Here is a 14,711-nt window from a genome sequence, read left to right on the forward strand (position 1 = left end):
TAGCAGCATATAACAGTTAATATGCTTCATAATGAGGACACAGACCAGTTATAACCTGTTATTAGCATCCATAACCTCTCTGCCCCAGACCATATAGCAGTTACTATGATCCATTGGGGCGACAGGGTAGCCTAGTGGTTAGAGCTTTGGACTAGTAACCGAAAAGTTGCAAGATAGAATCCCCCGAGCTGACAAGGTAAAAATCTGTCGTTCTGCCCCCTGAACAAGGCAGTTAACCCACTGTTCCTAGGCCGTCATTGTAAATAAGAATTTGTTCATAAATGACTTGCCTAGTTAAATAAAGGTTCGAATAAAATAAAAAATAGCATGCTTCTGTCTATAAATGTGAGCTGCTCAGTATTCACATTGTAGGGACAAAGGGATTGCTACAATGTGTTTCAAGAATCCCTAAATTTAACACAGAAACATGGTTATAATGTCCCTCCAGGTAGACGTGCGATGTCACTTACCTGTCGTGGATGTTGCCCTTGTCGTCTCCCACGGTTAAGGTGACGTTCCGGACCTTGGAGAGGTCGAAGGTGGGGTCGTACATGTGGTAGTCGGGGGTTACCCAACCGATCCACACCCCAGTGGGCTCCTGGCCAGCAAAGATTCTCACTGAGTAGTAGTACTGCAGAGATACAGGGGGGGGGGGGGGGACGTTCAGAGTTCAGGTGCATACTGGGAAATCTAAAAATACGGAACTAGGGAACGGGCAGGATTTGGGTTCCAGTAAACCTTCCCAGGGTTCCAATTAAAACATTTTCCTTCCCAGGATTCACTTGAGTTTGTAGTGGTGTGTGTGTGTGTGTGTGTGTGTGTGTGTGTGTGTGTGTGTGTGTGTGTGTGTGTGTGTGTGTGTGTGTGTGTGTGTGTGTGTGTGTGTGTGTGTGTGTGTGTAGGTGTGTGTGTGTGTGCGTGTGTGTGTTCGTTCACCGTGGTGGTGTTCTGGATAATCTCCACATCATCTCTGTCATCTGGGACCACGTCCTGCTGTAACCGTGGCACCAAGGGAGGGGTTGGGGGAGGGTTGATTGTAGCTGCCTTCTTAGCCCTGGCAAACAACCTGGACACACAGAGCGGAGGAACGGTGCATGTATTTGCCTTTGTGTAACCAGATAAGAGAACATATTCTATTTGATTTATTGATCTTCTCGCTGTAGCTGACTCAAATATACCACTAGCTCCAGATCTCTGCTGTCCCTTTCCTTAATGATCCTCATCTCTACCCTCCGTTCTCCTCTACACATCCTCATCAGTCACTACTAACCCTCTGTCCTCCTCTACACATCCTCATCAGTCACTACTAACCCTCTGTCCTCCTCTACACATCCTCATCAGTCACTACTAACCCTCTGTCCTCCTCTACACATCCTCATCAGTCACTACTAACCCTCTGTTCTCTACACATCCTCATCAGTCACTACTAACCCTCTGTTCTCCTATACACATCCTCATCAGTCACTACTAACCCTCTGTTCTCTACACATCCTCATCAGTCACTACTAACCCTCTGTCCTCCTCTACACATCCTCATCAGTCACTACTAACCCTCTGTTCTCCTCTACACATCCTCATCAGTCACTACTAACCCTCTGTCCTCCTCTACACATCCTCATCAGTCACTACTAACCCTCTGTCCTCCTCTACACATCCTCATCAGTCACTACTAACCCTCTGTCCTCTACACATCCTCATCAGTCACTACTAACCCTCTGTTCTCTACACATCCTCATCAGTCACTACTAACCCTCTGTCCTCCTCTACACATCCTCATCAGTCACTACTAACCCTCTGTTCTCTACACATCCTCATCAGTCACTACTAACCCTCTGTTCTCTACACATCCTCATCAGTCACTACTAACCCTCTGTTCTCTACACATCCTCATCAGTCACTACTAACCCTCTGTCCTCCTCTACACATCCTCATCAGTCACCACTAACCCTCTGTCCTCCTCTACACATCCTCATCAGTCACTACTAACCCTCTGTCCTCCTCTACACATCCTCATCAGTCACTACTAACCCTCTGTTCTCCTCTACACATCCTCATCAGTCACTACTAACCCTCTGTCCTCCTCTACACATCCTCATCAGTCACTACTAACCCTCTGTCCTCTACACATCCTCATCAGTCACTACTAACCCTCTGTCCTCCTCTACACATCCTCATCAGTCACTACTAACCCTCTGTTCTCTACACATCCTCATCAGTCACTACTAACCCTCCGTTCTCCTCTACACATCCTCATCAGTCACTACTAACCCTCTGTCCTCCTCTACACATCCTCATCAGTCACTACTAACCCTCTGTCCTCCTCTACACATCCTCATCAGTCACTACTAACCCTCTGTCCTCCTCTACACATCCTCATCAGTCACTACTAACCCTCTGTTCTCTACACATCCTCATCAGTCACTACTAACCCTCTGTCCTCCTCTACACATCCTCATCAGTCACTACTAACCCTCTGTCCTCCTCTACACATCCTCATCAGTCACTACTAACCCTCTGTCCTCCTCTACACATCCTCATCAGTCACTACTAACCCTCTGTCCTCCTCTACACATCCTCATCAGTCACTACTAACCCTCTGTCCTCCTCTACACATCCTCATCAGTCACTACTAACCCTCTGTCCTCTACACATCCTCATCAGTCACTACTAACCCTCTGTCCTCCTCTACACATCCTCATCAGTCACTACTAACCCTCTGTTCTCTACACATCCTCATCAGTCACTACTAACCCTCTGTCCTCCTCTACACATCCTCATCAGTCACTACTAACCCTCTGTTCTCTACACATCCTCATCAGTCACTACTAACCCTCTGTCCTCCTCTACACATCCTCATCAGTCACTACTAACCCTCTGTCCTCCTCTACACATCCTCATCAGTCACTACTAACCCTCTGTCCTCCTCTACACATCCTCATCAGTCACTACTAACCCTCTGTTCTCTACACATCCTCATCAGTCACTACTAACCCTCTGTCCTCCTCTACACATCCTCATCAGTCACTACTAACCCTCCGTTCTCCTCTACACATCCTCATCAGTCACTACTAACCCTCTGTCCTCCTCTACACATCCTCATCAGTCACTACTAACCCTCTGTCCTCCTCTACACATCCTCATCAGTCACTACTAACCCTCTGTCCTCCTCTACACATCCTCATCAGTCACTACTAACCCTCTCTTCTTGCCCTTCTCTGACATCGCGTCCTTCTCTATCTCGGGCGTCTCCTTGGCGACAGACGGTTCCTTTTCCTTCTCTTCCTGCTCCTTCTTACTGGCCGACTTCTTCAGAACCTCAAACTCCGAGTCCGGCTCCACCTCCAGAACCTCGTCCTCGTGGATGGTCATTGTGCGGGTCAGGGGCGTAGTCCCGGCTGTGATCTTGAAGACCTCGTCAAACTCCACGGGCATGCTCAGGCGGAGGAACAGCATGTCAGTGTTAGCATTCTGGGAGCCAAACGTCTTGTGGGTTAGCTTCAGGCAGGGAGCGCTGTCCACCGTCCCGTCCACACGGGACACCTGGAGGGGAGAGAAGAAGAGAGAAGAAGAGCGAAGAAGGGAGAAGAAGAGCGAAGAAGAGAGAAGAGCGAAGAAGAGCGAAGAAGAGCGAAGAAGAGGAGAGCTCCATGAACAACAGTGACAGGGAAATACTGGATAACTCCTAGATCACTAAAGAAATCTCCAGTCTCCTCACTAGAACCTCCTGCTAAACATATTCCCTGCAAATGCCAAGTATCACTTACTATTGTTGCGTATCTCAAGTCATACCTACCAGCAATCAACATACTCTGGAAGTATCATATTTCTCCAATGGATTACTGAATACATGTCTCGTCTACTGTATATAAGAAACACTTGAAACAGAGCACTTCAGCCGCTCTTCATTTTAGAGGTCCAGTACAGTAACACAGTGTGGCGGGATGATTCCCTCTCTATCGCTAACTAAATAAGGATGATTCCCTCTATCGCTAACTAAATAAGGATGATTCCCTCTCTATCGCTAACTAAATAAGGATGATTCCCTCTCTATCTCTAACTAAATGCAGGGATGATGCCCTCTCTATCGCTAAACTAAATAGGATGATTCCCTCTATCGCTAACTAAATAAGGATGATTCCTCTATCGCTAAACTAAATAGGATGATTCACTCTCTCTATCCTAACTATAAGGATGATTCCCTCTCTATCGCTAACTAAATAAGGTGATTCCCTCTCTATCGCTAACTAAATAAGGATGATTCCCTCTATCGCTAACTAAATAAGGATGATTCCCCTCTATTCGCTAACTAAATAAGGATGATTCCCTCTATCGTAACTAATAAGGATTTCCCCTCTCTATCGCTACTAAATAAGGATGATGCCCTCTCTATCGCCTAACTAAATAAAGGAATGATTCCCCTCTCTATCGCTAACTAAATAAGGATGATGCCTCTCTATCGCTAACTAAATAGGATGATCCCTCTCTAATCGCTAACTAAATAAGGATGATTACATCTCTATCTCTACTAAATAAGGATGATTCCCTCTCTATCGCTAACTAAATAAGGATGATGCTCCTCTATCGCTAACTAAATAAGGATGATTCCCTCTCTATCGCTAACTAAATAAGGATGATTCCCTCTATCGCTAACGCTAACTAAATAAGGATGATTCCCTCTCTATCGCTAACTAAATAAGGATGATGCCCTCTCTATCGCTAACTAAATAAGGATGATTCCCTCTCTATCGCTAACTAAATAAGGATGATGCCCTCTCTATCGCTAACTAAATAAGGATGATGCCCTCTCTATCGCTAACTAAATAAGGATGATTCCCTCTCTATCGCTAACTAAATAAGGATGATGCCCTCTCTATCGCTAACTAAATAAGGATGATTCCCTCTATCGCTAACTAAATAAGGATGATTCCCTCTCTATCGCTAACTAAATAAGGATGATTCCCTCTATCGCTAACTAAATAAGGATGATTCCCTCTCTATCGCTAACTAAATAAGGATGATTCCCTCTCTATCGCTAACTAAATAAGGATGATTCCCTCTCTATCGCTAACTAAATAAGGATGATTCCCTCTATCGCTAACTAAATAAGGATGATTCCCTCTCTATCGCTAACTAAATAAGGATGATGCCCTCTCTATCGCTAACTAAATAAGGATGATTCCCTCTATCGCTAACTAAATAAGGATGATTCCCTCTATCGCTAACTAAATAAGGATGATGCCCTCTCTATCGCTAACTAAATAAGGATGATTCCCTCTCTATCGCTAACTAAATAAGGATGATGCCCTCTCTATCGCTAACTAAATAAGGATGATTCCCTCTATCGCTAACTAAATAAGGATGATGCCCTCTCTATCGCTAACTAAATAAGGATGATTCCCTCTATCGCTAACTAAATAAGGATGATTCCCTCTCTATCGCTAACTAAATAAGGATGATTCCCTCTCTATCGCTAACTAAATAAGGATGATTCCCTCTCTAAATAAAGCCTCTACCTAAATAAGGATGATTCCTTCTCTATCGCTAACTAAATAAGGATGATTCCCTCTCTATCGCTAACTAAATAAGGATGATTCCCTCTCTAAATAAAGCCTCTACCTAAATAAGGATGATTCCTTCTCTATCGCTAACTACATAAGGATGATTCCCTCTCTAAGTAAAGCCTCTAACTAAATAAGGATGATTCCCTCTCTAAATAAAGCCTCTAAATAAATAAGGATGATTCCCTCTCTAAATAAATCCGAAAGCATATTGAAATGCATTTTTGTAAGAAATGTGCTATATAAATAAAGTTTGATTTGATTTCAACAAGTTAGATTTCAATAAGTTAGACTCAACGAACCCTGTCAGATACATGATACCCCAAATCATATTATCCTGGTCATTAAGTCAACGACCACAATGTATTGGTGGTTATTGGGTCAGTAACTCAATCTGTTGGTGGTTATTGGGTCTGTACCTCAATGTGTTGGTGGTTATTGGGTCTGTACCTCAATGTGTTGGTGGTTATTGGGTCAGTACCTCAATGTGTTGGTGGTTATTGGGTCTGTACCTCAATGTGTTGGTGGTTATTGGGTCAGTACCACAATGTGTTGGTGGTTATTGGGTCAGTACCACAATGTGTTGGTGGTTATTGGGTCAGTACCTCAATGTGTTGCTGGTTATTGGGTCTGTACCACAATGTGTTGGTGGTTATTGGGTCAGTACCTCAATGTGTTGGTTGTTATTGGGTCAGTACCTCAATGTGTTGGTGGTTAGTTGGCACAGGGGCGAACTGTGGCAGGCTCTTGCTGAACCACATGGTAATGTCTCTCTTCATGTTGATGGCAAATGGTTCGAAGCCCTCCTGGAGACCACAGATGGCGAAGTAGCGCAGACTGCTGACGTTCTGACCCAGGTTGATCCTGCCCACCTGAGACAGGCCCAGGGTACACACTGGGATGAAGCCTGAAGAGGTAGAAGGGGAGGGTTAGGTTCACTACATACAGCAGTGCCCTACATTACACCAGGGCCCATAGGAAAGTGGAGCTGAAGGAGAGTTCATTTGACCAGGGCCCATAGGGAAGTGGAGCTGAAGGAGAATTCATGGAACAATGTTTGTTACTGCTTTAATGGAACCATGCGTGTTCCTGCTGCACACACTGCAGCTCCCCAGTACTATAGAGCCTGTATTAAACCACCCATTAGCTCCCCAGACCTATAGATCCTGTATTAAACCATCTTGTAGCTCCCCAGACCTATAGAGCCTGTATTAAACCATCCTGCAGCTCCCCAGACCTATAGAGCCTGTATTAAACCACCCATTAGCTCCCCAGACCTATAGATCCTGTATTAAACCATCTTGTAGCTCCCCAGACCTATAGAGCCTGTATTAAACCATCCTGTAGCTCCCCAGACCTATTGATCCTGTATTAAACCATCCTGTAGCTCCCCAGACCTATAGAGCCTGTATTAAACCACCCATTAGCTCCCCAGACCTATAGATCCTGTATTAAACCATCTTGTAGCTCCCCAGACCTATAGAGCCTGTATTAAACCATCCTGTAGCTCCCCAGACCTATTGATCCTGTATTAAACCACCCATTAGCTCCCCAGACCTATAGAGCCTGTATTAAACCACCCATTAGCTCCCCAGACCTATAGAGTCTGTATTAAACCACCCTGCAGCTCCCCAGACCAATAGAGCCTGTATTAAACCATTGTGTAGCTCCCCAGACCTATAGAGCCTGTATTAAACCACCCATTAGCTCCCCAGACCTATAGAGCCTATATTAAACCATTTTGTAGCTCCCTAGACCTATAGAGCCTGTATTAAACCATATTGTAGCTCCCCAGACCTATAGAGCCTGTATTTAACCATTTTGTAGCTCCCCAGACCTATAGAGCCTGTATTAAACCATCTTGTAGCTCCCCAGACCCATAGAGTCTGTATTAAACCATCTTGTAGCTCCCCAGACCTATAGAGCCTGTATTAAACCATCTTGTAGCTCCCCAGACCCATAGAGTCTGTATTAAACCATCTTGTAGCTCCCCAGACCTATAGAGCCTGTATTAAACCATCTTGTAGCTCCCCAGACCCATAGAGTCTGTATTAAACCATCTTGTAGCTCCCCAGACCCATAGAGTCTGTATTAAACCATCTTGTAGCTCCCCAGACCTATAGAGCCTGTATTAAACCACCCTGCAGCTCCCCAGACCTATAGAGCCTGTATTAAGCCACCCTGCAGCTCCCCAGACCTATAGAGCCTGTATTAAACCACCCTGCAGCTCCCCAGACCTATAGAGCCTGTATTAAGCCACCCTGCAGCTCCCCAGACCTATAGAGCCGGTATTAAACCACCCTGCAGCTCCCCAGACCTATAGAGCCCGTATTAAACCACCCTGCAGCTCCCCAGACCTATAGAGCCCGTATTAAACCACCCATTAGCTCCCCAGACCTATAGAGCCTGTATTAAACCACCCTGCAGCTCCCCAGACCTATAGAGCCTGTATTAAACCACCCTGCAGCTCCCCAGACCCATAGAGCCTGTATTAAACCACCCTGCAGCTCCCCAGACCCATAGAGCCGGTATTAAACCACCCTGCAGCTCCCCAGACCTATAGAGCCTGTATTAAACCACCCTGCAGCTCCCCAGACCTATAGAGCCTGTATTAAACCATCTTGTAGCTCCCCAGTACTATAGAGCCTGTATTAAACCACCCATTAGCTCCCCAGACCTATAGATCCTGTATTAAACCATCTTGTAGCTCCCCAGACCTATAGAGCCTGTATTAAACCATCCTGTAGCTCCCCAGACCTATTGATCCTGTATTAAACCATCCTGTAGCTCCCCAGACCTATAGAGCCTGTATTAAACCATCCTGCAGCTCCCCAGACCCATAGAGCCTGTATTAAACCACCCATTAGCTCCCCAGACCTATAGAGCCTGTATTAAACCACTCATTAGCTCCCCAGACCTATAGAGTCTGTATTAAACCACCCTGCAGCTCCCCAGACCAATAGAGCCTGTATTAAACCATTGTGTAGCTCCCCAGACCTATAGAGCCTGTATTAAACCACCCATTAGCTCCCCAGACCTATAGAGCCTATTAAACCATTTTGTAGCTCCCTAGACCTATAGCCTGTATTAAACCATATTGTAGCTCCCCAGACTATAGAGCCTATATTAAACCATTTTGTAGCTCCCTAGACCTATAGAGCCTGTATTAAACCATCTTGTAGCTCCCCAGACCCATAGCGTCTGTATTAAACCATCTTGTAGCTCCCCAGACCTATAGAGCCCGTATTAAACCATCTTGTAGCTCCCCAGACCTATAGAGCCTGTATTAAACCACCCTGCAGCTCCCCAGACCTATAGAGCCTGTATTAAGCCACCCTGCAGCTCCCCAGACCTATAGAGCCGGTATTAAACCACCCTGCAGCTCCCCAGACCTATAGAGCCCGTATTAAACCACCCTGCAGCTCCCCAGACCTATAGAGCCCGTATTAAACCACCCTGCAGCTCCCCAGACCCATAGAGCCTGTATTAAACCACCCATTAGCTCCCCAGACCTATAGAGTCTGTATTAAACCACCCTGCACGCCCAGACCAATAGAGCCTGTATTAAACCATCCTGCAGCTCCCCAGACCTATTGATCCTGTATTAAACCATCCTGTAGCTCCCCAGACCTATTGATCCTGTATTAAACCATCCTGTAGCTCCCCAGACCTATAGAGCCTGTATTAAACCACCCTGCAGCTCCCCAGACCCATAGAGCCTGTATTAAACCACCCTGCAGCTCCCCAGACCTATAGTTCCTGTATTAAACCACCCTGCAGCTCCCCAGACCCATAGAGCCGGTATTAAACCACCCTGCAGCTCCCCAGACCTATAGAGCCTGTATTAAACCACCCTGCAGCTCCCCAGACCCATAGAGCCTGTATTAAACCACCCTGCAGCTCAGACCCCTACATTGTGTATATAACCACCCTGCAGCTCAGACCCCTACATTGTGTATATTAAACCACCCTGCAGCTCAGACCCCTACATTGTGTATATTAAACCACCCTGCAGCTCAGACCCCTACATTGTGTATATTAAACCACCCTGCAGCTGAGACTCCTACATTGTGTATATAACCACCCTGCAGCTCAGACCCCTACATTGTGTATATTAAACCACCCTGCAGCTCAGACCCCTACATTGTGTATATAACCACCCTGCAGCTCAGACCCCTACATTGTGTATATTAAACCACCCTGCAGCTGAGACTCCTACATTGTGTATATAACCACCCTGCAGCTCAGACCCCTACATTGTGTATATTAAACCACCCTGCAGCTCAGACCCCTACATTGTGTATATTAAACCACCCTGCAGCTCCCCAGACCCATAGAGCCTGTATTAAACCACCCTGCAGCTCCCCATTCCTATAGTTCCTGTATTAAACCACCCTGCAGCTCCCCAGACCCATAGAGCCTGTATTAAACCACCCTGCAGCTCCCCATTCCTATAGTTCCTGTATTAAACCACCCTGCAGCTCCCCAGACCCATAGAGCCTGTATTAAACCACCCTGCAGCTCCCCATTCCTATAGTTCCTGTATTAAACCACCCTGCAGCTCCCCAGACCCATAGAGCCTGTATTAAACCACCCTGCAGCTCAGACCCCTACATTGTGTATATTAAACCACCCTGCAGCTCAGACCCCTACATTGTGTATATTAAACCATGACAACACCACTATTACCTTCTCCTATCTCTATGTCCTTGAAAGCCATGTCGGAGCCAGAGTCGCTGATGAGCATCTCTCCGTTCAGGGTGAACATAATGTTCTGTTCGGTCAGGTCGATCATACACCCCACCACGTCACCTGACTGCCACTGGCGACCAAACGGGTCATTGCCCACGTGCCAGCGCTGGGCCTGGAGGGACAAACAAACTCAAAGTTAGATAAATAAAAGTTAGATAAATATGAAACTATGAGAAAGTAAAATGAAATGTATTAATACATTGGTTTGGTAAAACATTAGTAAAAAAACAACATGTCTGGACTAATGGTATGGGCCTTCATAAAGAGTATAGGAATACAGCTACACAGAAACACATTAACTCAAATGCTTTCATCATTTGTTTGGGCGAGTAGCATGGGTAAAAAGCTACAATTTCCTCCAGAGACTTGTCTCTGTTGTCCATCATCAGTTTACATGAAATCCCTGTGTGTCCGTCCCTAGCCTAACCCAGACAGCCAATGTGATTGAGTTCTTTAGACTGGCAGTATTTGTGACATACCGTTTTTCCGTTGAAGACCCAGGCCAGCTCGTCTGCTCCCAGCTCATTGTCAGCTCTGACATTCGGTCGGGCCCAGCCCACTCTCATCTCTTCGGTCGTCACCGCCTCAAATTCAAAGTACCACTTCCCAGACGTGACCGCGTAGGACTTCTCAGCACGGAAGATGCGCACCTTATCCCCACGCACGTCATCCAGGCCAAGGCCAGCTAGAAAGAGAGAGAGAGATAGAGAGAGAGACAGAGAGAGAGAGACAGTGAGAGAGAGAGAGACAGTGAGAGAGAGAGAGAGAGAGACAGAGAGAGAGAGCGAGCGAGCGAGAGAGAGACAGTGAGAGAGAGAGAGACAGTGAGAGAGAGACAGTGAGAGAGAGAGAGACAGTGAGAGAGAGAGAGAGAGAGAGAGAGAGAGAGAGAGAGAGAGAGAGAAGAGAGAAAGAGAGAGAGAGAGGAGAGAAGAGAGAAGAGATAGGAGAGGAGAGAGAGGAGAGACAGAGAGAGAGAAGGGGAGAGAGAGAGAGAGAGAGAGAGAGAGAAAGAGAGAGAGAGAGAGAGAGAGAGAGAGAGAGAGAGAGAGAAAGAGAGAGACAGTGAGAGAGAGAGAGAGAGACGGAGTGAGATATTCAAGTATGGAGACTTCATTTCTCCTCCTGTCCTGCATTAGTAAGACACCACTATAGACTCACTGCTCTCCTGGTCTGGAGGCTCGATGTTGTATCCGTAGCCAATGAGAGTGCGTACAGCGTTGTTGACGCTGTCTCGGTTGGTCTTCTTGGTTCTCTCATCCAGCAGGTTATAAGGAACCAGACGTGGGTTACGCTTGTTCATGATGTCCTGGGCACAGGAAGAAAACAATATCATTCACCATCATTATTTCTTTTTTTCTTTTTTATTGTGTTACCTATATTAACACCTGTAGGGGGAGTTTCTTGTGGTATCAGCTATGGACACACTATTTTGGGTATATGCTAATAACACAATATAGACTGAAGGAGATCGTGATATTGTTGTGGTAATGGGGGAAAGCTTTGCACACAGACCTGATCTGACCAAGACTGCTTTGTTTACATTGTTTATCCTAATGGAGGATTTTATTACCTGCACAATGCTGTACGTCCATCCCTGGCGCACGCGGTCCCGTGCCCACACATTGTGACCGTTCTCTGCCAGCTTCTCCACCAGCTGGTTCTGATTGGGCGTCAGCTTGACGTGGCTCAGGTCCAGGGGGGCGGGCTTAAATCCATTGCTCATTATATAGCTGAGAGAGGAGAGAGAGAAGAGCAGGGAGGAGAGGAGAGGAGAGAGAGAGAGAGAAAGGAGAGGCAGGGAGAGGAGGAGAGAGAGAGAGATGCAGGGAGGGGAGGAGAGAGAGAGGAGAGGCAGGGAGGGGAGGAGAGGAGAGAGAGAGAGGAGAGGCAGGGAAGGGAGGAGAGAGAGAGAGGAGAGGGAGGGGAGGAGAGAGGAGAGGCAGGAGGGGGGAGAGGGTGAGATACAGATTTCTATTGGCTGTAGTGTAAAGGAAGGAGGGAAGAGGAGGGAGGGAGGGATGGAGAGAGAGAGGGAGGGAGAGAGAGAGAGAGAGAGAGAGAGAGAGAGATGGGAGGAAGGGACTTACGTCTTTGGCATTTTGATGATCTTCAGGTTCTCCTCTGCCTTCTCATCCCCCATGCCCACATGGCAGCCCAGGGCCAGCAGGGTCCTGGAGGAGCACAGAGATACACACATTACAGACCAACTGGAGACATTTAAACACACAATACAGACCAACTGGGGACATTTAAACACACAGAGATACACACAATACAGACCAACTGGAGACCTTTACACACACAGAGATACACACATTACAGACCAACTGGAGACCTTTACACACACAGAGATACACACATTACAGACCAACTGGAGACCTTTACACACACAGAGATACACACATTACAGACCAACTGGAGACCTTTCACACACAGAGATACACACATTACAGACAAACTGACCTTTACACACACAGAGATACACACATTACAGACCAACTGGAGACCTTTACACACACAGAGATACACACATTACAGACCAACTGGAGACCTTTACACACACAGAGATACACACATTACAGACCAACTGGAGACCTTTACACACACAGAGATACACACATTACAGACCAACTGGAGACCTTTACACACACAGAGATACACACATTACAGACCAACTGGTATTAAGCACACATTACAAGCTAACTGGTACCTCCAAACACAGAGACCAACTGAGGACATTTAAACAAACATTACAGACCAACTGGAGACCTTTACACACACAGAGATACACATTTTACAGACATTACAGACCAATTGGGGATCTTTACATGACATTACCTTCACATTATTCCTGGACTAAAAAGCACTTTCAATTGCCATTCTCTGGCTTTGGGAAACCAGCCAAGGGCGTATTATTGTCAGGGCGTAGCTGAAAGGGGTAGACAACTAAGGACAAGAACACTGTGTTTACCCACACATCTGCAGGTTGTAATCCTCCCTTACATTACATTATTATGTTATTATATTATATTATTATATAATTGTATTATTATTATATTAAAATATTGCATTATATTATTATAATATATTATATTATTATATTATATTATTATATTGCAGTATGTTATATCATATTATGTTATTATATTATATTACTATATTACATTGTATTACTTTATTATACTATTTTATTACATTATATTACTATATTGCATTATATTATATTATTATATTATATTATTATATTATTATATTGCATTATGTTATTATATCATATTATTTTATTATATTATATTACTATATTGCATTATATTATTATATTATTATATTGCATTATGTTATTATATCATATTATTTTATTATATTATATTACTATATTGCATTATATTATATTATTATATTATATTATTATATTGCATTATGTTGTTATATCATATTATTTTATTATATTATATTACTATATTACATCGTATTATGTTACATTATTATATTATTACTTAAGTGTTTCCCCAGACATCTGCAGATTGTAGTTCCTCTCAGGTTCAGGAAGGGTCTGGAAGTCTACCAGACAGGGATGCAGCTTCTTGTTGTCGTCTCTGAACTGGAGGAGGGAGAAAACAGACAGAGAGGGTCATTACAGGGCCCCCCCTCTAGGCCCCCCCTACCCCCCCCCAGGGCCCCCCCCCCTAGGGCCCCCCCTCTAGGCCCCCCCTAGCCCCCCCCCCCCCCTAGGGCCCCCCCTCTAGGCCCCCCCTAGCCCCCCCCCCCCCCCCCCAGGGCCCCTTTTCCTGTGTCTAGCCGGTGATCAGTGTCATTATCCAAGCATTGCTGTATCAGTATTTCCTGTCTGTTAAAGGGCTAATAGACTTACTATTCCATAAGTCCAGCCCTGCTCGATGCGCATGATGGCCCACAGCGAGTGGATGTTCTCTGCCAGCTTCTCCCTGATCTTCTCCAGGTGGGGCGGCAACACGATCTGCAGCACACACGGGGTAAAGGTTAAAGGTCAAATAAAGGTCAGAGGTCCGCAGATCGAAAGTGACGAGGAGTAAATGGACAGCCTTGTCTGGTACCTGAACACGGTTAGGGCTAGGGACAGGGTGTGTCTGGTACCTGAACAGGGTTAGGGCTAGGGACAGGGAGTGTGTGTTACCTGAGCAGGGTTAGGGCTAGGGACAGGGTGCGTCTGGTACCTGAACAGGGTTAGGGCTAGGGACAGGGAGTGTGTGTGTGTGTTACCTGAGCAGGGTTAGGGCTAGGGACAGGGTGCGTCTGGTACCTGAACAGGGTTAGGGCTAGGGACAGGGTGTGTGTGTGTGTTACCTGAGCAGGGTTAGGGCTAGGGACATGGTGTGTCTGGTACCTGCACAGGGTTAGGATTAGGGACAGGGTGTGTGT

At 45.8% G+C, this 14,711-nt stretch overlaps 1 protein-coding gene across 1 annotated transcript in view; it reads right to left on the reverse strand.

Annotated features, from left to right (window-relative positions):
• The window catches only part of ryr1b (ryanodine receptor 1b (skeletal)), a 261,073-nt gene that overhangs the window by 182,934 nt on the left and 63,428 nt on the right, over nt 1–14,711 (reverse strand). Inside the window, exons 22-32 of the mRNA XM_038973731.1 lie at nt 14,185–14,289; nt 13,811–13,914; nt 12,401–12,484; nt 11,884–12,043; nt 11,472–11,619; nt 10,790–10,995; nt 10,248–10,422; nt 6,257–6,465; nt 3,197–3,540; nt 937–1,066; nt 471–631 (exon numbers count right to left, since the gene is read on the reverse strand). Of these exons, the coding sequence (XP_038829659.1) occupies nt 471–631; nt 937–1,066; nt 3,197–3,540; nt 6,257–6,465; nt 10,248–10,422; nt 10,790–10,995; nt 11,472–11,619; nt 11,884–12,043; nt 12,401–12,484; nt 13,811–13,914; nt 14,185–14,289 (1,826 nt within the window). The remainder of the gene's footprint in view (nt 1–470; nt 632–936; nt 1,067–3,196; nt 3,541–6,256; nt 6,466–10,247; nt 10,423–10,789; nt 10,996–11,471; nt 11,620–11,883; nt 12,044–12,400; nt 12,485–13,810; nt 13,915–14,184; nt 14,290–14,711) is intronic.

This window comes from Salvelinus namaycush, chromosome 34, assembly GCF_016432855.1.
Source record: "Salvelinus namaycush isolate Seneca chromosome 34, SaNama_1.0, whole genome shotgun sequence".
NCBI classification, from domain to species: domain Eukaryota; kingdom Metazoa; phylum Chordata; class Actinopteri; order Salmoniformes; family Salmonidae; genus Salvelinus; species Salvelinus namaycush.